The sequence below is a fragment of the Sminthopsis crassicaudata genome, chromosome 3, assembly GCF_048593235.1.
Source record: "Sminthopsis crassicaudata isolate SCR6 chromosome 3, ASM4859323v1, whole genome shotgun sequence".
Taxonomy (NCBI): domain Eukaryota; kingdom Metazoa; phylum Chordata; class Mammalia; order Dasyuromorphia; family Dasyuridae; genus Sminthopsis; species Sminthopsis crassicaudata.
Window position 1 is genome coordinate 474408987 of NC_133619.1, and position 24421 is coordinate 474433407.

The 24421-nt window shown below is 34.4% G+C and overlaps 1 protein-coding gene across 1 annotated transcript in view; it reads right to left on the reverse strand.

Annotated features, from left to right (window-relative positions):
• The window catches only part of RXFP2 (relaxin family peptide receptor 2), a 94369-nt gene extending 75376 nt beyond the window's left edge, over positions 1-18993 (reverse strand). The window contains exon 1 of the mRNA XM_074302219.1: positions 18855-18993. Coding sequence (XP_074158320.1) covers positions 18855-18993 — 139 coding nt within the window. The remainder of the gene's footprint in view (positions 1-18854) is intronic.
• Between the last annotated feature and the right edge of the window lie 5428 nt (positions 18994-24421).

Below are 24421 nucleotides of genomic sequence, written 5' to 3' on the forward strand. Positions count from 1 at the left end.
AAGTTAAAAATGTTTTGTACATATTTAACATGTATTGGTCAACCTAACATCTGGGGCAGGGGGGGGGAAGGAGGGGAAAAATTGGAACAAAAGGTTTGGCAATTGTCAATGATGTAAAATTACCCATGCATATATCTGATAAATAAAAACTATAATTAATCAAAAAAAAATTGTACAAACAGAGGTCCACAGATAGTTGGGGGAACTCTGGGTAAGGTATAAAACCCTTCAGCCCAGAGGGAATCTGCTGACAATGTCTGATTTGGCTTCCCACCTCCCTTTAGTATTCTCACCCTTCCTGAGAAGTCTAGGAGGGCCTGACTACCTGTGTTCGACTTGGAGCAAGGGATACTTACAGTAAGAGGCATTTACATATCAATAGCAGGGTGCTTATAGTTAGCACTTGCTCAGTGTGATGTGATTGTGATGATATAATGGTTCTCTAGTTCATCATGTCTAGTGTGCTGTAATGATATAATCATACCTAGGAATTTTAGGGCTGAGAAGACTGGAAATAAGGACAGTCCCTCTTTGACCGTCCTCGCGAGTCTCCTGTCTTCTTCACTTCTCCACTAAGACCAAGACTGGTCTCGAGATCCTCCAAAGAATTAATCTGGAGCGTATATTTTGGCACCCCAATTTGGGGGCTCTAGAAAGCACACTACATTTTGGTGCCCGAACAGTGATCGCCAGAAGGAGATCCCGACATGCTCTAGAAAGCAGCACGCTACACAAAACTAATGCAGACAAGATTAGAATGGAAGTAATAAATTAGGCAAACATTTTTGCATTTAAGGGTTCTGATAAAGGTTTTGTTTCTAAAATATATAGAGAATTGATTCAAATTTATAAGAATTCAAGTCATTTTTCAATTGATAAATGGTCAAAGGATATGAACAAACAATTTTAGATGAAGTAATTAAACCCAATTCTAGTCATACGAGAAGGTACTCCAAATCACTATTGATCAGAGAAATGCAAATTAAGTCACCTTTGAGGTACTACTACATACCTCTCAGATTGGCTAAGATGATAGGGAAAGATAAGGATGAATGTTGGAGGTGATATGGGAAAACTAGGACACAAATACATTGTTGGTGAAATTATGAATGGATTTAGCCATTCTAGAGAGCAATTTTGAATTATGCTCAAAAAGATATCAAACTGTGCATACCCTTTGATCCAAAAGTGTTTCTACTGGGCATATATTCCAAAGAGATCTTAAAGGAAGGAAAGAGACCCATATGTACAAAATGTTTGTGTGCCCTTTTTGTAGAGGCAAAAAACTAGAAATTGAGTAGGTGCCCATCACTTGGAGAATGGCTGAATAAGTTATGTTATATGATTGCTCTGGAACATTATTTGTTTTACAAGAAATGACCATCAGGATGATTTTATAGCGGCCTGGACTTGCATGAACTGGTGCTAAGTGAAATGAGCAGAACCAGCAGAACACGGAAACAACAAGATTATATGAGATCAATTTTGATGGACGTGATTCTTTCCAACAATGAGATGATTGATGCCAGTTCCAATGATCTTGTGATGAAGAGAGCCATCTACACATAGAGAGAGGACTGTGGGAACTAAGTGTGGATCATAACATAGCATTTTCACTGTTTTTGTTGTTGTTTGCTTGCATTTTGTTTTCTTTCTCATTTTTTTCCCTTTTTGATCTGATTTTTCTTGTGCAGCAAGATAATTGTATAAATATGTATACATATATTGGATTCAACATGTATTTCAATGTGTTTAACATATATTGGATAACTTGCTATCTAGGGCAGGGGGTGGGAGGAAGAAGGGGAAAATTTGGAATGCAAGGTTTTGCAGGGGTCAATATTGAAAAATTATACACGCATATGTTTTGAAAATAAAAAGCTTTAATAAAAAAGGAAAAAAGAGAAATTAGTTTGGGTTTAAAAGTATTCAACTGTAGAAAGTATGATTTTAAAATTAAAATGCATCCTATTAAAAAGAAATTTCTTTTCTTATTTTTAAACTGTTGATAACCTTTTATTTTTATTCTACATATATTTCCTAGCATAAACTCCCTCCCTCTCTGAGATAACCATTAGAAAAAAAAGGAAAAAAGAAACATTGCAGTTCAGCAAAACTAACCAAAACATTAGCCAAAATTATAAAGTTTACCCATAGTTCTCTCATTCCTCCTAGTGGGGAGAGAGGACCAGTTTCACATCCCTGCAATGAACCAAGCTTATTTATTACATTTCCAATGCATTTTTTTTTAACTTTTTCTATTACATTGTTGTAATAACTCTGCCTGCTACAGTGTTTATAAATTACTTGGTTGCTTATGTACATTACTTTTCTGGTTCTGCATCATAGGATCATAGCATTATACTATATCTTTGCATTAACAAGAATCAGTGGTCATCCCAACAAATACTTCATGTAAGTCATTCCATGTTTTCTTTCTTTTTATCTTTCTCTCTTTTTCTCCCTTTTTTCTGTCTCTGTCTTTCTTTCTCTCTTTTTGTCTCTCTTTTTCTATCTGTCTTTGTCTCTGTCAACAAAGAGCCATCAGAAGTTTTTGAGCCAGTAAAAAGAAAGAGATGGAATTGGTCATTTAGAAAACCTATTCTGAAAGAGACATGCAGGAAGTATTGAAGCCATAAGAGAGACTTGAACAGCAAAACAAATGAGGGAGATTGCAGTTATCCAGACAAAAGGAGACAAGCATCTAAATGTTTGTTTAGGAAATAAAAATTGACAGGTTAGGGTTGGGAACAGGAACTGAGAAGAATGGTGAAATAGGAGAACATGGATGGAATATAGAAAATTGGAGGACATGAACAGTTGGGATGGAGTGAGTATGAATCGGTGTGTGTGTGTGTGTGTGTGTGTGTGTGTGTGTGTGTGTGTGTGTGTGTGTGTGTGTAAAAAAGTGAGAGAGAGAGAAAGAGAAAGAGACAGAAGGATAGAGAGAGGGAGACTGAGAGAGAGGGAGGGAGAGAGAGAGAGAAGGAGAAGGGGAAAAGAGGGACAAGGAGGGGCAAGGAGGAGGGGAGGAAGGGAGAAGAAGAGAGAGAGGAGGGAGAGGGAGAGAGAACTCAATATTGATAGTGATTGTGGGTAATAATGAATTAACCAAGTAAGGAAAAAAAAACTTTCAAAAATCTCATCTGGCTAAAAAATATCAGACTAGTATAGTCTTAAAATGTGAATTGCTTATCATTTCTGCTTAAATGCCATGCAACATAAGTAGATGGTGCAGTGGAATAAATAATGCATCCAGACTAGAGAACCTGGATTCAAATCTTATCTCTGATGTTTTTTATTGATTCAACTTTGGGCATCACAAATTTCCCTGAACCTCCACTTCCTCATCTATCAGATGTAGAAGTTGGACAAGATTGCCCCTGAAGATCTTCTTATCTCCAGAACACAATGTTCATGAACTTGTTTGTTCATAATTTTAAAATTTTTGATAATTTCATTTCAATATAATTAGTTTCCTTTATAATGTATGTATTTTATTTTATTTATTTCAAAATGTTATTTAAGAAATAGTCTATGACACACAAGAAAATAAGAATCCTTGTTCTCCTAATATATTACATGAATTTTATTGTGAGCTCCATAATGATTAAAAATAAACTTTATATATGTATGTGTGTATTTATATATATATGTATATATATATATATATATATACATATATATAATGTCTCAAGAATAAGGATACTGACTTCACACGTACAAATCTGTCATTTTTGTGGTCACATTTTGTATTTTCAATCTTTTTTTTAATTTTTAAAGTTTTTTATTTTCAAACATATGCATGATAATTTTTCAACATTGACCCTTAGTCTCATGTTTCAGATTTTCCCCTCCTTTCCCCCACCCCTCTCCTAGATGGCAAACAATCCAATATATGTTTACATGTTAAAATATATCAGTCCATATTTATACAATTCTCTTGCTGCACAAGAAAAAATCATATCAAAAATGAAAGTAAATGAGTAAGAAAACAAAATGCAAGCAAACAACAGCAAAAAGAGTAAGAATGTTATGTTGTGATCCACATTCAGTTCCCACAGTTCTTTCTCTGGGTGTAGATGGTTCTCTTCATCACAAGATCATTGGAACTGGTATTAATCATCTCAATATCATTAAAGAGAGTCATGTTCATCAGAATTGATTGTTTTATAATATTGCTGTTGCCATGTACAGTGATCTCCTGGTTCTGCTTGTTTCACTCAGCATTAGTTCATGTAAGTCTCTCCAAACTTCTCTGAAATCATCCTGTTGGTTGTTTCTTACAGAACTATAGTATTCCATACGATTCATATACTGTAACTTACTCAGCCATTCCCCAACTGATGGGCATCCACTCAGTTTCCAGCTTCTGGCCATTACAAAGAGGGGGCTGCCACAAACATTTTTGCACATGTGGGTCCCTTTCCTTCCTTTAAGATCTCTTTGAGATATAGGCCCAGGAGAAACACTGCTGGGTCAAAGGGTATGCACAGTTAGATAACTTTTTGAACATAATTCCAAATTGGTCTCCAGAGTGGTTGGATCTGTTCATAGTTCCACTAACAATGTGTTAGTGTCCCAGTTTTCCTACATCCATTCCAACATTTGTCATTATCTTTTCCTGTCATTTTAGTCAATCTCAGTCAAAACATTGAGAGATGTTGTATTAAATCTTCCTAAAGTGAAATGTGGTCCACTGACAAATTAGAAAGAATTGATGGAAAACTATAGGGAATATTAGTCACAGAAGATTGTTTTTAAAATTCAGAATTAATAAAATTTTAGTGTAGATTCTTTAAAAATACACAAAATTCCTTATATAGTTATGGGAATATCCACCAATAATGTCAAGAATTTATGATTATGTCAGTGTGAAAATTCTATATGCTTAAAGATAGATTGCAATCAATTCATAATTTTATACATTTTTATATTATAGAATTGTGGATATAGAGTTGATTCAACCTTAGATATCATCTAAGTCAACTCCCACATTTTACAGAGAAAAAGTAAGGCCCCAGAGTGTGATGATGGTCACATAGGTAAAAAGAACCAGAAGTAGGATTCAAAAATAAATGTTTTACTCTAATACTAATAAACTATGCAAAATGGTTGATGTTTGGAATGAAAAAACCAAAAATGCTCTTTTTTGCTATATAGAATTAGAAGATGGAGGAAAATGGTGTTTATTTTTAAAAGTTTCTCTGGAAATTTATCTTTTCTCTGGAAAGTTTCTGTGGAAATGGAAAGTTTCTCTGATTCCAAACACAAAAATAAACCCTTGAGACTTCCTAGGATACTAGTGAATTGATTTTGAGTCAACGGGAAGACAAGCTTGGGGAGCAAGAAAACTGAGGTCCTACAACCAGCAAAGCAGGTAATTAGCTCTTGAATACTTAAAGGTCCCCATGGAAATCTTTGCAACAGGCCTGAATATATTTTGTGGGAATTTTGCCCTTCCTTTGAACAAAGTCCTCCCCCCCCCCTCAGAAACTTGGGGCAAAATTCTCTAATTATCTGGAGCGCCAGATAATTTGTATGCTAACTCCTCACTCATAAGCAAAGATTTCACAATATTACAGAAGAAAATTTTTAATGAAAGGAAACAGAAAAACATATCATGAATGATTGCTCTGGAACTCATTTTGCTCTCCACTCTGCCCAAATAATCTCCAAAATGAGCGGGGACTTTTCACATGTCTTTGTTCTTTGTTTTCTGCCTGTGACTCCACTCATTTCTGTACTTTTCTCCTCTCTGCTGCCCCAGATGGTTGCCCCAGATGCTTCTCTCAGCCTTTGGCTCTTGTTATATTTCTCTGAGGCTACCAGCTGGCAGTAACTTTTTATTGCTCTCTATGGAGAAGTCTCCATAGACTAGAAAATGGAAAAGAGATTTTTAAATTCTCTTACCTAATTAAACTTCCCTGCATCACAGTTCTAGTGATGGATTCCCTTGGCCAGAGCTAATTGTGACACTTCCAGGCACAAAGATGTGCCCTGGGGGAAAATCTAGGATTGTTATCTAATAATAATAATGACAATAAAATAAAAATAATGTAATTAGAGTTTATATAGCACTTAAAGTTCTTCAGAACACTTTAGGAATGTTATATTATGTGATCCTCATAAAATCCCAATGAGGTAAGTGTGTTCTTATTCTCATTTCTACAGATGACTTCAAAGTTAAGCTCTTGTCTTGGTTCACATAACTATTATTTTAACTGAAAACTTTTTATTGTAGGTGAAGTAGGAGAGCTAGACACAGTTTAGATTATTCCAATTCTGTTGACTGGAGCAAGGTGGACATAAACTTTCTTCTTTCCATTAGGTTGGATCAACTTGTTAACCATGGCCATGGCAATGTGATAGAGCTTCTTAACTGCTTGCTAGATCTGATACTTGCTAGACCTGATTTCCACAATGAAGACAAGGGAGTTGTCCTCAATCTTCTTCATAGCAAACTCAGTGGTCAAGGAAAACTTAATGATAGCATAATAATCAAGCTTATTTCTCCAAGGGACACTTTTTTGAGGGTATTTGGGCTGCTTTCAAAGTTGTATTGTCTTGGATCACTGGAACACAAAAGATGTTTGGATCATCTTTTTTTGTGACTGTGGATACCCTTCATCATCACCTTCTTGGCCTTCAAAGCCTTGGACTTTATTTCTATGTTGGTGATTGTGGGGACAATAGCTTTCTTCTTTCCCTTTAGCACCATATTGGGGAAAAAGAGGGTCACCTTACTGTTAAGTGTCTGAGATAGGATTCAAATTCAGGTTTCTTGACTAATTCTGATACTCTAGACACTGCCCATTAGCTTTCTGAGAGTCCTCACCTCAAGTTGAAGATTTAGATAAGGTGACCCCAAATCCTGACACCAGGCATGGATCTCCATTACTAAAGGAGCTGTACCTCTCTTATTACTACCCTGCTTATTCATCTTGGTTGTATTATTCAAATGCCCAAAAAGACCATCAATAATCACTGCCAGTTATAAGCCATTCCCTAGGTAAGAACTATGTCTTTAGCAATTCCTTAGACTTTGTTGTTGTAGTTATCCAGTCATATCTTCATGATTCTGTGGATTATAATATGTCAATGCTGTGCATGAGGTTTTCTTGACAAAGATAATGGAGTGGTTTGCCATTTTCTTCTCCACTGGATTAAGGCAAACAGCTAGTAAGTTTCTAAGGTCATGTTTGAACTCAGATCTTCCAGGCCCAGTATTCTATCTACTGAACCACCTAGCTGCCTCCTATCTGAAGGCATACGATTTCTTTTATGAGAAGATTGCTAAATTAGGGATGATGGAATTGCTATGGATACAGTTTACCTAGATTTTATCTAAGATTTTGATAAAGCATCTTATGCTAATCTTGTGGAGAAAATAAAGAGATATTGATGAGGACATAATACACTTAAATGGATCAAGCACTGGTTGGATGGTAAAACTCAAAGAATATTTGTTAATGATTCAATGTCAAGATAGCAACAGTTCTCTAAAGGAGTCTTTGTTTGGTCCTGTGTTGTTTATATGTTTTATTAATGATTTGGATAAAGATGTTGATGGCATGAAATTCAGTATCTTGCCTAGGATCTCATAGCTATTAAGTGTCTGAGACCAGATTTGAACTCAGATCTTCCTGACTCCTGTCAGGTCTAGTATGCTCTCTATTATATTATGTAACTGCAAAAGTGGATAGATAGCCTCCAGAGGTGCTGGATTCCTGCTCCATTGTGGTCCTAAATCAGAATCTATCAGAGGATCCATAAACATTTATTATGTGCCTACTATATGCCAGGCATTTTACTAAGTGTTAAGGATATAAAAAGAGGCAAAAGATGACCCCTATCCTTAAGGAACTTACAGTCAAAGCAGAGGCTGGATACTTGCTGATTAGATGATATAGTGGGTATTCCTTTGCATATGGGTCTTGCCCTTCTGACTCCCTTCTGACTATCAAAAGCTATGATTCTTGGACTTTTTTTGAGTTACAATTTATTCTCTTTTCCAAAGTAATTATCTAAAATGGTCTTTAAAAAGATAAAAAGCAAAGGGGAAAATTGCACTGGAGTTCAATAAATCAATTTATTCTTAAATGTTTGACAATTATTATTAAAATCTTATCCTGTCATCTTAATTCCAAGAGAACCAAAGCATCCAATGCTAGGGATTAATTTACTTGAATAATAAAATTAGCTACTTAGTGAACAATCAAAAGGTTCATTGTATATGTAGATACCAACTTTATAGCTTTGGAAGAAAAGCTTTTAGGAAATAGAAGACCCCAGAAGCAACAAACAAATATTCACATCACTTGAGAATACAAAAATAATTACCTACTGGAACCCAAGTAAATAAGCCTATTAAATTCCAAGATGTGAAGTTCAAAGTAATTTAAGATGCATGGTTAAAATGATGACTTGAGGGAAAACAGTAGAATTGACCATAATATTCTCAGACATACATTTATGTAGCTGCTGATTTTAGAAGTTGATGTGCCCCAATTAATTTAGCTCAACTATCTGAGAGGAAGATAGGGGAAGATAGAAGTCTTTATATACACAAAGCTATTCCTTTGTACATTGTAAGGGATAGAGAACTGGATTTGGAAACTGGAAGGTCTGGGTTTGAAACTAATCAGAGATACTTTCTTTTAGCTCTGTGACATTAGCTATATCATCTCACTTTCTGACCCTTGGTTCCCTTATCTGCAAAAAGGGAATAATAGTATCATCTAGATGGCATAATAGATACAGTGGTGGGCCTAGAGACAGATTTCAAATGTGACGTTGGACATTTATTAGCAGTATGACTCTGGGCAAGTCACTTAATTTTGGTCTCCTTCAGTTTCCCCAACTGTAAACTGGGAATTAATATTAGCAATTCTCTCCCAGGATTGTTATGTGAATCAATTGAGGTATTATTTGTTAACAATAAAATGAGATATTGTAAATGGTTTAGCACAGTATTTGGTATATTCTAGAAGCTTAATCAATACTTGTCTCTTTTCTTTCATTTCTTCCCATGTTATAGGGCTATTGTGAAACTTGATGTAATATATGCTAATACTGCCAAATAGATCTGGGAGGTAGAGAGAAGACATTTAAATTTTATATACTGAAACATATTGAAGTTGTTAATTATTTCTACTAGCTTTATTATTGCTATTGTTGATTCTCTAGGATTCTCAAAGCAAACCATCATATTTGTGAAGAGTTACGGTTTTATTTTCTCATTGCCTATTTTTATTCATTCAACTTTAATGGATTTTTTTTTGCATTATTATTATAGCTAGCATTTCTAGTAAAATGTTGAATAATATTTGTAATAATGAGAATTGTATCCTTGATTCACTCCTGATCTCATTGAAAAAGCTTCTAGCTTATCCATATTACAGATGATTCTTGATGGTTTTACATAGATTCTACTTATCATTTTGGCTTCATTTATACCTATTTTCTAGTGTTTTTAGTGCGAATGTTATATTTTGGCAAAACTTTTTCTGCATCTATTGAAATAATCATATGGTTTTTGTTATTGATATGGTCAATTATACTAATATTTTCCTAGTATTGAGGCCTGAATTTTTGGTCTACATCTCGCCTAATCATACTGTATGCCCTTTGTGATATATTGCAGTTATCTCCTTGCTGGTAGTTTTGTTTATTTATTTTTTGCATCAATATTTATTAAGGAAATTGTTTTAAAGTTTTCTTTTTGTTTTTTACTTTTCTTGGTTTAGATGTCATAAAATAAATTTGTGTCATAAAAAAGAAGCATGACTTTATGAATAACATCAGAATTAACTATTCTTTGAACATTTGATAGAATTTACTTGTGAATCCATCTGGTCCTGGAGATTTCTTCTTAGGGAGATAATTGATGATTTGTTCAATTTTCCCCCTATGATAAGGTTATTCAAATATTCTATTACCTCTTCTGTTAATATAGCAGTTTACATTTTATAAAGTGTAGGGGCATCTAGTGAGACAGTGGATAGACCACTAATTTTAGCATCAGGAAGATTCATCTACCTGATTTCAAAATCTGGTTTCAGATACTTACTAGTTATGTGATCCTGGACAAATCACTTAAACCCCCTTGCCTCAGTTTATTCATTTGCAAAATTTATGTAGAGAGGTAAATGACAAAGTACTCTAAAATTTTTGCTAAGAAAACCCCTAATGGGATTGCAGAGAATCCAACAACTGAAAAGCTTCAACAACAATAATGTACCAGGAACTGTGCTGAGTCATGAGGAAACAAATTAGCATATCATCCTTTTAAAGAGCTATCCTTTCCTTGTGTTTTCCTTTTTATGGATATCCTAATAGAAATGGTGTCTAAAAACCTGGATTTTATTTCTAGCTCCAACATTTAATAATAGTGTGATCATGGGAAGGTCATTTAGCCTGTTAGAGTCCCAGTCTACTTATCTGTAAAATGGTGAGAATTCTCATAATAAGATTCATATTTTTATCTTTCTCACACATGTGCAATTCTGAATATTATCCAACCTCTCAGTGCTTTCAAGTTACTCTAAGATTATAAATTGCAAAGTAATAACAATTTGCATTGAGAGAAATTTCCTCTTTGAGAGCTTCTCTACCAATGGAATCAAATAAACACCCCGCCAAAAAATTAATAAAAAAACAACAAAAAGTGAGGATAATAGTCAAACTATTGCTTCACAAGGCTGTTATAGGATTGGATAAGAGACAACTTGGCTAATTTTACAGTGCTATATTCAATTTAATTCAGCCAGCATTTATGAAGTACTTCATAGGTTCAAGGTTGTACATCCAAGCTGTTATTTTAATCCGATTTCACTTGTAAAAAAATACATACAATCGGATGAGGAGAATAGTAAGGGGGAGTATAGTGTAGAAGAAGAGGCAGACATACCATTATCATCCAGAATTCTTCTCTACTTTGAACTTTTACTTGGCATTAGACATCTGGCAATGATATTACAATCTACTAAAGCCATTTTTAACTACTCTAGTGTAATCAATAGCTTACCAGCCAGTGATATTTGGAGAAATGGGACAGAGAACGGTTATTCCTCCCTACAATAAATATATTTTTGAGTGTGACACAAAACTATTTTTAGTGTTCCTTTAGCAGAAAAATTGCATAAAACCTAGGCAACTCCTTAGATCTTGCCATCCCTCTAAACTCTTCCATTTCCAAAATATTGTGTTCTCAAATTCTCCTCTCTGAACACAATACTCTTTTATCCCATCTTTTCCATTCCCTTGCTCCTAACAGACATATTGGTCTGTGATTTCATTAACCCTATTTATTCTTCCTATTTATTATTTTTGCCCTAATTGTACTTGCCTCCTTACTCAGCCTACTTCCTAGAATTATCCATTTCAATGTTCTTTTCACCATTCTTATAACCCTTCACTTGCAATTCCTTCCATCAGGATATTTCTCCTTATTCATTTTCTCAAACATTACAGGATAAAAGTCTTGAATTTGTACTGAATTCTCCTACTCCAGATTTATAGTAATAAACCTTAGTTTATTGACTGGTTCCTTGCTGATTCTATTTTTTTTTCATCTATCCCTTCCCAGTTTACTACTGAATTCATGAAGAACTATTCTAACATTTTTCACTTGGCAGTTCCCTCCACCCACCCTAATATCACCAGATGTTCTCAGTTTGTTGATTTCTCTTCCACCTTAAGACTTCTCTGTCTTCCTTTATTCATTGTTTTTCTATTGTCTTGGGAGAAGAGATGACTCTCCTCGCCAAGGCTAATTCGTTCACCAATGTTCTTGTCTAATCTTTTGCAAAAAAGCAAACCCAAAAAAACATTAAAAAGATTTTATAGCACCTTGTTCCATAAAAGTCACCCTCTTTTAAAGTATCTCCAACTCTATCTGTTGGCTCTTTTCCCTCTGCCTATAAACATATCTAGACTTGTACTATCCTTAAAAAAATCCTACCTTAATTGTCCTATCTCCTTGTGATGTTTTTATATTAAAGAAATACTGGGCAGTATAGCCTTCATTCACTATTTCTACTTCCTCATCATCCATCATTACTTAATTAACCTGGAGTCAGTGAGATCTGACTTCAAATCTAACCTCTCACATTTCAACTAACTGCAGGATCCTAAGCAATCACCTAAACTCTGCCTCAGTTTCCTCAATTGTAAAATTGTAAAATATAAAACACCTACTAACCAGGGTTGTTGTAAAGATCAAATTAAATATTTGAAAATCATTTAGCATATACTGGGTCTTCCCTCTTCCATAACCCTTTGAAATTTGGTTATAAAACATCTACCATATACCAAGTGCTGGGAATATGAAGATAAAAATGACCAAAAACATTCTTTATCTCAAGAAACACACTAACCCCATAACTTTGGGGATAATTACTCAGTCACCAAATATGTTATTTTCTCTATCTATTTTTCAATTTGACTTAGTTGACTACCTTTGCTTCTTGGTACTATTTTTTTCCTTGAAGTTTTTTTTTTTTAAATTCTGACCTTAACAAACATCAAATAAAACGAACATTCCTATAAGTCTAATAGAACAGAAAAATAAGTTTGGACTTGAAGTGTTTAAAAGTAAACTTATGCAGAGTATTTAAGTAGTCTCAACTCAAGTCCTCCTCTAATACTTCAGAGTTTGGGTACCTCAAAGCTTGCCTGGATTTCTAGTAGGTGTAATCAAATTGTGAAGGCTTTAAATATGAGACTAGCAGTAACTAGGTAGCACAGGTCTGCAGTCAGGAAGACTCATCTTTCTGAACTCAACTCTGACCTAAGATACTTACTAGTTATGGTACCCTGGGCAAGTCACTTAACCCTGTTTCCTCAGTTTCTTCATCTGTAAAATGAGAAGGAAATGGCAAATCACTCCAGTATTTTTGCCACTCATAGAGAAACAGAAAGAATAGGAAATGATTGAAAATGACTAAACAACAATCAGCAGCAATAACAGATTACATATTTGGAGCCCAAGAACCATTTTAGTTCTGCTTGCGGGAGATTATCAGAGAAAGCTAGAATACCATGTGAAGAATTCTTTTGGTTGAGGAAGTTTTTGAACATACTCTTTGAAAGCTATTTGAAGAGCTATCACCTTCCTTTATGGGGGAAATCTATGAATACTGATTAAATCATGGGCTCTTTAAAATTTTATCCAATGATATTAAACCACAAAGTCCTTTTGATATATATAGTACACATATTTTTATCTCTACTTCAGTGATAAGAAAAACAAGTATTAATGAACTTATACTAATCTTATCTGAACTAGTTCACAGTTAAGCAGTTAAAACGAGGAAAATAACATATCATAATACAAATAGAAAGAGTAGCAACAGAAAAAAATGAAACTAAATGCTGTGTTATTATAATTACTGAGCTTGAATCTGAAGAAATGATGGAAAAATATAGCCTCTCTGGTATCATGGTGCAATTCCTTTAGAGGCAGTGTGAAATACAAGGGTCTGGGAGACTTAATAAGGGGGTATCCTCTAACCAAAGCTAATACATTTTGTTTATCTGCATATTAAAATTCTTTTAGGCATCATGTGGAAGAAGAAATAAAGACTCTTAAGGGAGTCTAAAGCCTTGAAAAATAGAGTGGCATGAAAGAAAGAAATGGTTAAATGTTCCTCAGGCCATTGAGGCATCTCTGATTTTTGAAAAGGCCTATTGGCGTTTCCTTGTTTAAAGTACCTTGAGAAAGTCCACGTTGTGTGATACATAAAAGTGGGATAGAAACAAAATTCCTTTCAGTCATTAGAGAAAAACAATGACTTAGTAGTGCTTCAGACAATGTAAAGATTTGTAGTCAAATTCTCTACCAGACATGAAATTTCCACTCTTCCTTGTTTGAGTTCCAGGAAAATATTTAACTACCTCAATAGTCAATTTTTACATATGAGAATCTGGAACTTTATAAGTTTTGTAGAAGACTATCTTTTTTAGAGATGTATACTTTTTTTTCATTTATGGAATTCTCATTTTGGATGTTGTGGTAAGAAGAATATGGAATAAAAAGTCCCCTCTTCTGTGTAGGCTGTTTTAGAAACATCTAAGGTCTTGGGAAAGCACTTAGAGAATTTCAGAGCTGAAAATGATTTCAGGAGAGGAAAAAAAAAGAAGCTCATTAATTTTCCATCGTGGCTTACAAATGTAATGGAAGATTACTGCATTGTAAAAAAGATCAGGAAATAACAAAATTAAGTAGTGCACGGGAAGAAGACCTATGTGAACTAATTCAGAGTGAAATAAGTAGGATGAGGAAAATAATATTCAGCAAAGCAAATGGAAAGAAGAGCAACAAAAAAAAAAATGAAACTAAATCCTGTGTCATAATCATCAAGGTTGACTTTGAAGAAAAGATGAAAAAAGCAATCCTTTCCTTGAACTTTGATATCTGTTCTCCCCCAAACCTTGGTATGACCATATCTAGCTTTCCCACCATTAGATATCATTTCTCCTTTGTTAATTCCTCCTTATTGATTAGAAATCTGGGGCTTTATAAATATTTTTGATGTGAGATGCAGTGCTAACATTTCAAAGTTAAATTATTATTTTTTTTTCAAATTTCAAAGAAAAGTGTGAGAGAAAAGGGGAGGATCAGTATGTTATCATTGGTTTATTGGTTCTCAGCTTCACATAATACTAATACAAAAAGCTAATAACATACTGTTGAATTATACACAGTAACAGCAAGATTATGTAATACTCATCCATGATGCACTTAGCTCTTTTCAGCAATGTGGTGATTCAATACAATTCCAATAGATTTTGCATGAAAAATGTCATCTGAATCCAGGGAGAAGTATGGAGAATGAATGTGGATTGAAGTATAGTATTTTCATCTTTTTTGTTTGTTTGCTTTTCCTTTCATATGGTTTTCTCCCTTTGGGTCTGATTTTACTCCCACAACATGACAAGTTTGGAAATATGTTTAAAAGGATTACACATATTTAACCTATATCAGATTGCTTGCTGGCTTGGGAAGGAGGGAGGTAAGGGAGGGAGAGAGAAACATTTGGTACACAAAGTTTTATAAAAATGAATGTTGAAAACTATGTTTAAATGTATTTAGAAAAAAAATAAAAATAATACTGAGGAAAAAAATACTGTTGAAAGGTTCAACAAATGAATTGAGTATATTTGATCAAGGCATTTTCTTGGTCACATATTATAGAAAGAGTGGGAACAAGATCTGTTCTCCATCTTGTTTTCTTTCCTTATGTGCACCTAAAGGGCATAATCTAACTTTGAGGTGAAACATGAGTAGGGAGGAAGGCTGAGAAGCCTGAATAGTTTCTAGGAAGGTCTCCACTATTGCTCACACTCTTCTGTGTTCCATATGTTTTATTTTTAAGTTGTTGCAATAAAAAAAATTGGAAGGAATTAGTACATCGCCATGATTTTGAGAAAAAATGCATCAAAAATGCCAAGTATCTCAATAATATCATTAGGTATGATAGCAACCTAATTCTTAGCATTTATTGAACCTTAATGATTAAAAAATAATCACTATATGTTGAGAGTTGTAAAGTACTCTTCTCACAACACCATTATAAAATAAGAAGGTAATATATAATTATTGGCTCAATTCTGGGGAGCTTGATCATTTTAGCTGCACATAGTTATCACATTTTGATACTATTTTTATCCTTGTTTATTATTGCACAATAGTATTTAATCACATTCATATATTACACTTTCTTCAGCATTCCCTAATTGATGAGAACCCCTGATTTTCCATTTTTTGCCACCACAAAAAATTGTCATAAATATTTTTGTACAGAATGGAACTTTTACTCTTTGATCTCTTAAGAGCTTCATAATAGTATAGGTAGGTTAAAAGATGTGCACTGTTTAGCAACTCTTTATATACAATTTCAAATTAATTTCCTGTATGACTGTCATATTTAATTATATCAAATAATAATAGATAAAATTTATATTATGTTTATTACATTCTGGGCACTGTGCTAAATATAATTATTATCTCATTTGATTCTCACAACAACCCTGAGAGGTAGGTGTTATAATTATCACCATTTTGTGGTTGTTCAGTCATTTTTGTTTGGGGTTTTATTGACAAAGTTACTATCAGTGGTTTTGCCATTTCCTTCTATTGCTCATTTTACAGAGAGGAACTAAGTCAAATGGGGTTATGTGACTTGTCACATATTTTAGTATGCATCTGAGGCCAGATTTGAACTCAGGAAGATGAGTTCTTGACTCTAGGCCTGGCACTCTATCCACTATGCCCCCTAGCTTCTCATTCCCATTTTATAGATGAGGAAACTGAGGCAATCACAAATTAAGTTACTTGGCTAGGATCACACAGCTAGTAAATATCCCAGGCTAGATTTGAACATTGATATTCCTCAATCCATGTTCTATCTATCATGCTATTAACTGCCTAGTCATAAAATTTGAGATTTAGATGGAGAACTATGACAACCAAATCATAACTCTTCCAATATTTGTCCATCAATATGCCTATTTTCTAATGATTCTTTTAACATTTATTTTATCCTTCCTTCAGCCCCAACCCCTAGCTTTGTAAATCTGATGGCTAATAAATGAAATCTCAGACTTGTTTTTAATTAATTATTATTCATTTGGAATATTTTCCTTCATATAACTATATATAGCCTGATTTCTTAAGTGCTTTTTTTCTCAATTCTCCTCTGGAGGTAAAGTTGGATATTAAGATTTTATGATATGTTATAATGACCTTTGGTTTTATTTTTTTTCTCATTTTTGACAAAGATATTTTCAAGAAATTACATTTATAGTCTTTATCTCATAATAATGAGAGACAAAATTGAAAGAAAACATGAGACATCTACAAATAAAAATAAAAAGTTTATAGATAATAAAGAAAAAGAGGAGATGGTGTAAGTACTAGACATCTTCCTGAAAATAAAAAGAAAATATGACTAGTATACTTCAAAATAATTAAATTGTCTTAAAATACTGGAAGCAGAATATAACTTACAGAATAAGCAAAACCATAGAATATCAAGAGAAGGAAAGCTTAGCTTTAACTCACAAGAAAATATTGTAAACAAATTTCACATTTATAATATCGGAACAATTTTGTAGATATCAAAGATATCCTTCAAATCCATAGGAGAAATGAACAGAATAGTGGATTATCCCATTGTTGCAAGAAATAAAAAAGTAATACAATATTATAGAGAACCAAGGAAAATTAGCTGATATCTTTAATATAATGCATCTTTAAACTATGAACCTAAAATAAAATAAATTAAACAGATGTTCTAAAAAAGAGACATTAATTTTAACCATTCTGTTAAAAGAACTCAAAAGCAAAAAGGGTATTGAACATGCAAAATGAACGGATACCAGAAAGTTAAATGCCTGCAGGTAGTAATGAAAGATGAAGCAATGTATTATTTCTTTTTTTTCCCCTTGATTCTCTTCCTCTTAGACTTTGCTATCTCTTCATACATCATATCCCATTTGCAAACTTTGGCTGTATTTTAAGACTCTGTCCTAGGCTCTTGTCTCTTCTCTCTCGTAATGACCTTCTCTTAATTCAGATGAAATTCAGAATTGAAATCCAATTCTTGTTTATTTTTTGGACTTCAGTTCTATATCTATGACCACTTAACATTTTGAACTGCCTATTTTACAGGAATCTCAAATACAAACTTAACCGAAACAAAATTCTATATCCTTTCCATGAAACATAATTCTTTTCAAAATCTCCCTATTTTCTGTCCAGGACACCATCCTGCCAAGCACACAGTTTTTCAAACCTATACTTATTCCTCTCTCATATATCTATTCAATTGCCAAATATTATCAATTCTAATGAATTCTATTAGTTTTCTTTTCTTTCTTCTGACATTGTATCTCTGCACAAGCTGTCCTTTGTGCCAGGAATCACTCAACACATAAAATTTATTAAGTTCCTATTGCATACATCTGAGGGACTGAGCTAGGTGCTGAGGATATAAAGACAAAAAGTAACATAGTATTTGATAAAAATGAGTTTGTATTTAATCAAGGAAGAAGGTATTTATATAATTATATTCATAATATATACAAAATGAATATAAGATAATGGAGAGAGGGAGAGCACTAGAAGTTGAGGAAATTAGGAAAGGTTTCATGTACAACACGTTGAGTGAGCTGAATTTTAAAGGAAGGGATTACACAAATTGCAAAAGGATGAGGCATTTCATTGCAGGCATAGGAATGCTTTTTGTTTCTTCTTTTTTATGTTATACATTTTAAAATATGTTAAATCCAATATGTGTAAACATATTTAAACAATTCTCTTGTTGCACAAGAAAACTCAAATCAAAAAGGAAGTTTCTTATAGAACAATAATATTCCAAAACATTCATATACCATAATTTATTCAGCCATTTTCCAACTGATGGGCATCCATTCAGTTTCCAATTTCTTTCCCTATGAAAAGGGCTGCCACAAACATTTTTACACATGTGGGTCCCTTTCCCTCCTTTAAGATGTCTTTGGAATATAAGCCCAGTAGAAACACTGATAGATCAAAAGGCATGCACAGTGTGATAACTTTTTGAGCATACTTCCAAATTGCCCTTTAGAATGGCTGGCTCCATTTGAAGTTCCACCAACAATGTACTAGTGTCCCACTTTTCCCACATTCCCTCCCACATTTATGATTATCTTTTCCTGTCATCTTAGTCATTTCAGAAGTGTATCGTGGTGTTTCAGAGTTGTCTTAATTTTCATTTCTCTGATCAATATGCTTCTTAATTCTTATCTAATTTCTTTCTAAGTTCAGTTTAAATGCTACCTTCAACTTAATCAACTTTTGTTCTTGCTTATGTTCATTTTCTTGCTGTTGCTGTTCTTGTTTTTATTCATCTTCTTGTCCTGGTCTTTCTTGTTCTTGATTTTCTTGTTCTTCTCCTTGTAGTCCTTGTTTTTGTTCGACTCCTTCTCCTTCTTGTTCTTGACCATCTTGGGTTTGTGTGTGGGTGTGTGTGTGTGTGTTACTTATATTTTCTTGTTTTGTTTTTCTTCTTGTTCTTCTCAACAGGGGTGGAGGTGGAGGTGGTGATACTAGTGATGGTGATGGTAGGAGTGGCTGTAATATTATATAATAACTGGGGAGATTAGGCAGACACATGGAAGTGTCTAATAATAATACAAGGTAACATTTACAAAAGACCAAATGACATAAGTAGTATGTGGTTAGAGAGTTGGGAATAGAATAATCCATGTGAGATGAGAATGTTATGGAAAACTTCTTAGACGATAATGGACATTAATTTGAACTCTTAAGAAAAATAGGACTTAGGAAATTGGAGGAAAGTATTCTAGAGTGAAAGAAGAATGTGAGCAAAGGTGAGCCTAAAGAAAAATGAGTAAACAAGTTTGGCCTCAGGGGAGAACTTCTGCAGGGATGGCTCCATAGGGCAGATCTAGACTTCAGATAGCCCAATATAAAGAAAAACTTTCTAATTAGATTTATCCAAAAGTCTTTCTGTTATTTTGTGAAGGCCAAATACAAATGGGAGAGAAGATAAGATGAAAGGCTGAGTGATATTTGGGAGAAGTGTGAGATAGACTTCTGATTTCATTTTTTTAAAATTATCTCAATGAAGTATGTCTGTCTCTACATAAAATAAATATTAATCAAAAGTTATTGAAATGCTAATCAAAGAATTTGAAAATAGACCAACACCTTTTGAAGGGATTATTTAAAGACAAATTGCATTTTAAATGGACCACCCTACATTTAATTAAAATGTTATAAATATATTGTGGAGCAACACAATCAGGAATACTGAGAAAGGACCTTGTAGCTAGGTCAGAATATTACTTCTGTGGCTTTCTCACTTATTGAGTATTCCTGTATAACACTTTAGCCTCCCTGTGTCTTAAATCCCATATTTCTGCCCCATAACTCCAAAAAAGTAAGATTGGCATTTGAAATGATAAACTTTAACATAAAATACAATTGCAATTTTATTATAAGAGTAAGGGGGATTATTTTATCCCTTTCCCTTCAATTAATAATAGCAAGGTGTTGAGCCTAAGATCCTGCATGCTGAGATTTTGATGTGTGAACAAGATGTTTCTATCCTGTTATTTTTATGAGGAATGAACTTCTGTGATCAGGTCAAAGGGGTAACAGTGAGATGGGCTAAACACATGAGCCAATAATACCTCAAAGGGAAAAGGACCTGTATGTGCAAGAATGTTTGTGGCAGCCCTTTTTGTAGTGGCTCTGTCTAACTCTGTCTCTGTCTCTCTTTCTCTGTCTCTGTCTCTATCTCTGTCTCTCTCTTAAGTGACTTGCCCAGGGTCACACAGATAGGAAATGGTAACTATCTGAATTTCAATTTGAACCCAGATCCTCCTGATTCCATGGCTAGTACTTCTCATTTGTATTGTTAAATCTCACAGCAACTACTAAAGTCTGGCAGGTCAAGGGTGAAGAGAGAAGGATGAGGAAACTAAGGAAGAAAATTTACCTTGTTTGATGACTTATTTATTTGCATAGCTCTAGTTTTATAAGCTCTCTTAATTTCCCCTTTGACTAACCTGGGTTTTTTAATCGCTAGTTTGAGAAATGACGCCCCTGATGCTATATTTTCTCAGTGCAGGAATCAGTTTTTTTCCATGTGAAAGTCCCCTATCTTCTTGCTCATAATGTGCATACAAAACTTGCCTACAATAAACATGTGTCATAGGTTTCATAAAATAAGCATTCCAAAGCAGCTGATTAGATAAAAAGCATATCAAAGTCCAAATAGAGGAGACCAACAAGATGGTAGGTTAGGGTGACATACTACAGGTTAGCATCCCCCAGGACTACTCTACAAAGTTCTAGAAAATGCACTAAAGTGAGGTTTTAGCAGGAAAGCCTATGAATAATCCCAGCAAATCATTTTTCTAGCCTAGGTCATCCTAGAGAGACAAAGATGTCTGTGGACACTAGGGACAGAATTTAATTAGAAGCACATGGAAAGTAGCATTCCAACACTCAGACCGACCAAAAGCCTGAGTGCAGCTGTGGGCTAGGACAAGAAGAGGTCTTATATCTATCATAGTTTTTTTAACCCCAAAATTCAATGTTCTTTCTATTGTATCATGTAGCATAGTAGTTCAATAATCAGGTTTGACTCCCAGCTTGCTTTTAATGACTATGCATTCAATGCAAATCATAAACATGATGTGGTATCTGTGTGTGTGAACTTTAATTTCACTCAGTAGTTTAGTCTGCATGTTTTGAAGTCTAATAGACAATTTATCCAGAAGTGATCAGGCCTTGGAAAAGCTGGTTAATGCTTCCTGTACTAGTGGGAGACCGATTTTATACCAGAGAGCCACTGAAATAATTGATAGCGAGAAATAGAGCTGCCAAGTTCATGTTGGCCAGTCAGCACATTCTCTTCCCAGTAGGAAAGCCTACTTGGGAAATGAAATTTAGATAGAAGGCTGCTTGGTGAGCACATAGAAGCAGAGCAAGGAAAGTCATTAGTAGGAGGAGTCTGCCAAGCCAACCAGGTGCTGGTGTCAGCTAGTCTGAGCATCCTCTCCTCAGAAGGGCTAAAGACATATTACCCAGGCATGCTTTCTCCAGATTTCCTCTCCTCACTTCGTACCACATGCTGTCATTCCGTTTTTTTTTTTTTTCATTAAAATTGGCACACTCTGTAGAACATTGCCCAGAACAAAATGGCTTTATAGCAGCTTAGAGGAAAAAGTATAGTGTACTAAATAAAGTAGTTGAACTGAAGTCAGATAAACCTGGGTTCACCCTTTTCTTTCACACACTAATCTTAGCAACAGGGGAGCTGGTAAATGTTTAACAGTTGATTCTTTGGGGGAAATGGACCCATGAAGCATTTTTAAATTTAAGCTATATTTACTAATATTTTCTCCATCACTTTCTTAAGTTTAGACAATGAACAGAGCAACAAATGTAAGTCTTGATTTGTAGTATTTGCCATTTCTAAGGTATCAGTTCTCAGACTGAAAAATTTTAAATTGACTTTCTAAGCTGATTCAAACTAGTTCCATCATACCCCTGAACTCTGGGCAACTTAACATATATGAACTTTAGTTTCTTTTTATTTTAAATAGTATTTTATTTTTCCAAATGCATGTAGAGATAATTTTCAACATTTACCATTGCAAAATCTTGTGTTCTAAATTTTTATTCCTTCTCTTCTCTCCCCTCGACAAAATAGCAAGCAATTGGCGACCTCTTTTAATATCCCTAGTTTCCTTAAGCTTTAGCTTTCATGGCATATTAGACAAGAAGCCTTTCTGGATTCTTCCAGTTTTTATCCTCCCTCATCAAATTACTTTGTACTTACTTTTCTTTGTTTGTTTTCTAATAGAATATGAGCTTCTTGAGGATAAGAACTTTGTCATTTACTTCTTAATGTCTTCAGTTGCTAGCTGAGTACTTTGCAAAGAAAGAGTAGCTCCTTAATAAACATTAGATTGAATTTTGAATATCCAAAGGCATTTGTGTTCCACCTCACCCAGGCCTCGTACCTGCTACTCAGTGCCAGTACAAATAAGAATTAACTGTACTGAGTTAACTGTCCATCTAACCACACCCTCTGATTCTGTGCTTGGCAGTAAATAACCTATTTTTTTCCATCCTCATGTTGTTACATTCCATTCACCAAAACTCCATTCTAAATCTATATGACAAATTTGATGATTTTATAGCCATAAACCTAAAATAATTTGCATGAGATCATAAATGATGTTTTATTAATGGTAAAATTATCCCTATAGCAAAGAAAATAACGCTGAATCTCTTTGGAAACCTAACACATTAAAAAGTAATAACTGGTTGTACTACTGCCTGGCTAATTAGCAGTTATCCTTTGAAACTCAAGAGCTTGTATAAAAAAATGATTTTATAGCTTTTCCTCACTTGTTATTGCCCCCAGAGAATAGAGCCTGCTACTGTGGTGATTTTAAGAGGAATGTAGTGGTAGGCAAGGAATTTTTTTTTTGGGGGGAAGCTGCTATAGGTACCTGGCTTGAGTTATAAACCTTCCTGAGAAGTATACCAGGAGCATCCATATAGGAGGGAATAAAGCTGGAGGATATTAAAGGCAGCAGGGTTATTGTGTTGAACACAAGTCTATACTTGGCTCTAGCAGGTATGGCAAGATATCAACCCATATTCTATGTATGCATACTTGGGATGAAGGCACAATGCTCTTCTTGAAGACCAATGCTTTAGACTACTACCACATTAATATTCTTCATGGACAACTAAGATTATACCATTCATCTGCTCAAAACTTTCAGTAGTTTTCCATTACCCATTGACTAAAATTGAGGATCCTAAGACTAAAGTAGAGTCTGCCCAGGTGCAGTTCTGAGACCCAAATGCACAACCATGGAAATCTATTGCTTATTGTCTGGGTACAATGGAGACTGCTTTAAACATTGTTCTGTTGTATATCAAACTACATAAGCCCTATCTTGTTTTGAGGATAAGTTTTCATTCCACTCTGACTTCATTCTTTTCGTCCTCCTGGCTCCCTGGACTTTCTCCAAGATACTAAAGTTTTTTCATAATGGAAGTTTACCCCACCCCAAGCCTATTCAAACTGGAAATATACTCTGCCTCTATAGCCCCTTCCTCTTATTTGTTGATTCTACCAAGACCTTTCATTTTAAGATAAATGTCCAGGTCAGCCATAAAAGTTCTACTTCTAGTTCCTCCTCTTGCAACAGTCCACTCTTTTGTCTCATTTCATTTTTGTTTATGATCTCTTGACTTATAGCTCTGAGAAACCAGACTTTGATAAAATGCCATTGGGATTCAAATGGAGTTTTTTGACTATGCCTTTAAACCCAAACACTCTGTTTTTCTTTGATTGGCTAATAAGAGGCCCTAGCTCAAACCTCACTTGCTCATTATTTGAGTTTTGATGGGTCAGAGTAAATATGAATAGCAGTTGTTTCTACTCAGATCAGAAACTTTGAGAGTAGACTGAATTTGACTTTCTGTCTTATTGATTCTTTTGTGAAGGCAAAACAGACTCTCTTATCTCAATTCTTACCTAACCAAAATTAGCACATACAACAGAGTATCAACCAGAAGCATTTCTGCTTCAGAGGCTGCACTGAGTACACAATAATCTACAAACAAAAAATCATGCAACACTCTCTCCGCTTTAGTTCTTACTGGTAGCCTTTTTACATTTAAGAATTTATCATTAGGACATTTGAAAAGATGGCTGAAAACATCAGGCTAAAAAGCATGGGAGCAAGTACACAGTCTTGTTTCACTCCATCGATGACTGGGAAATCTGGAGGGCACTGTACAAAATCCAAATAAACATGCCATCATGAAATTGACATACAATACTGATGAAATTCTCTGGGCAAACAAATTTTA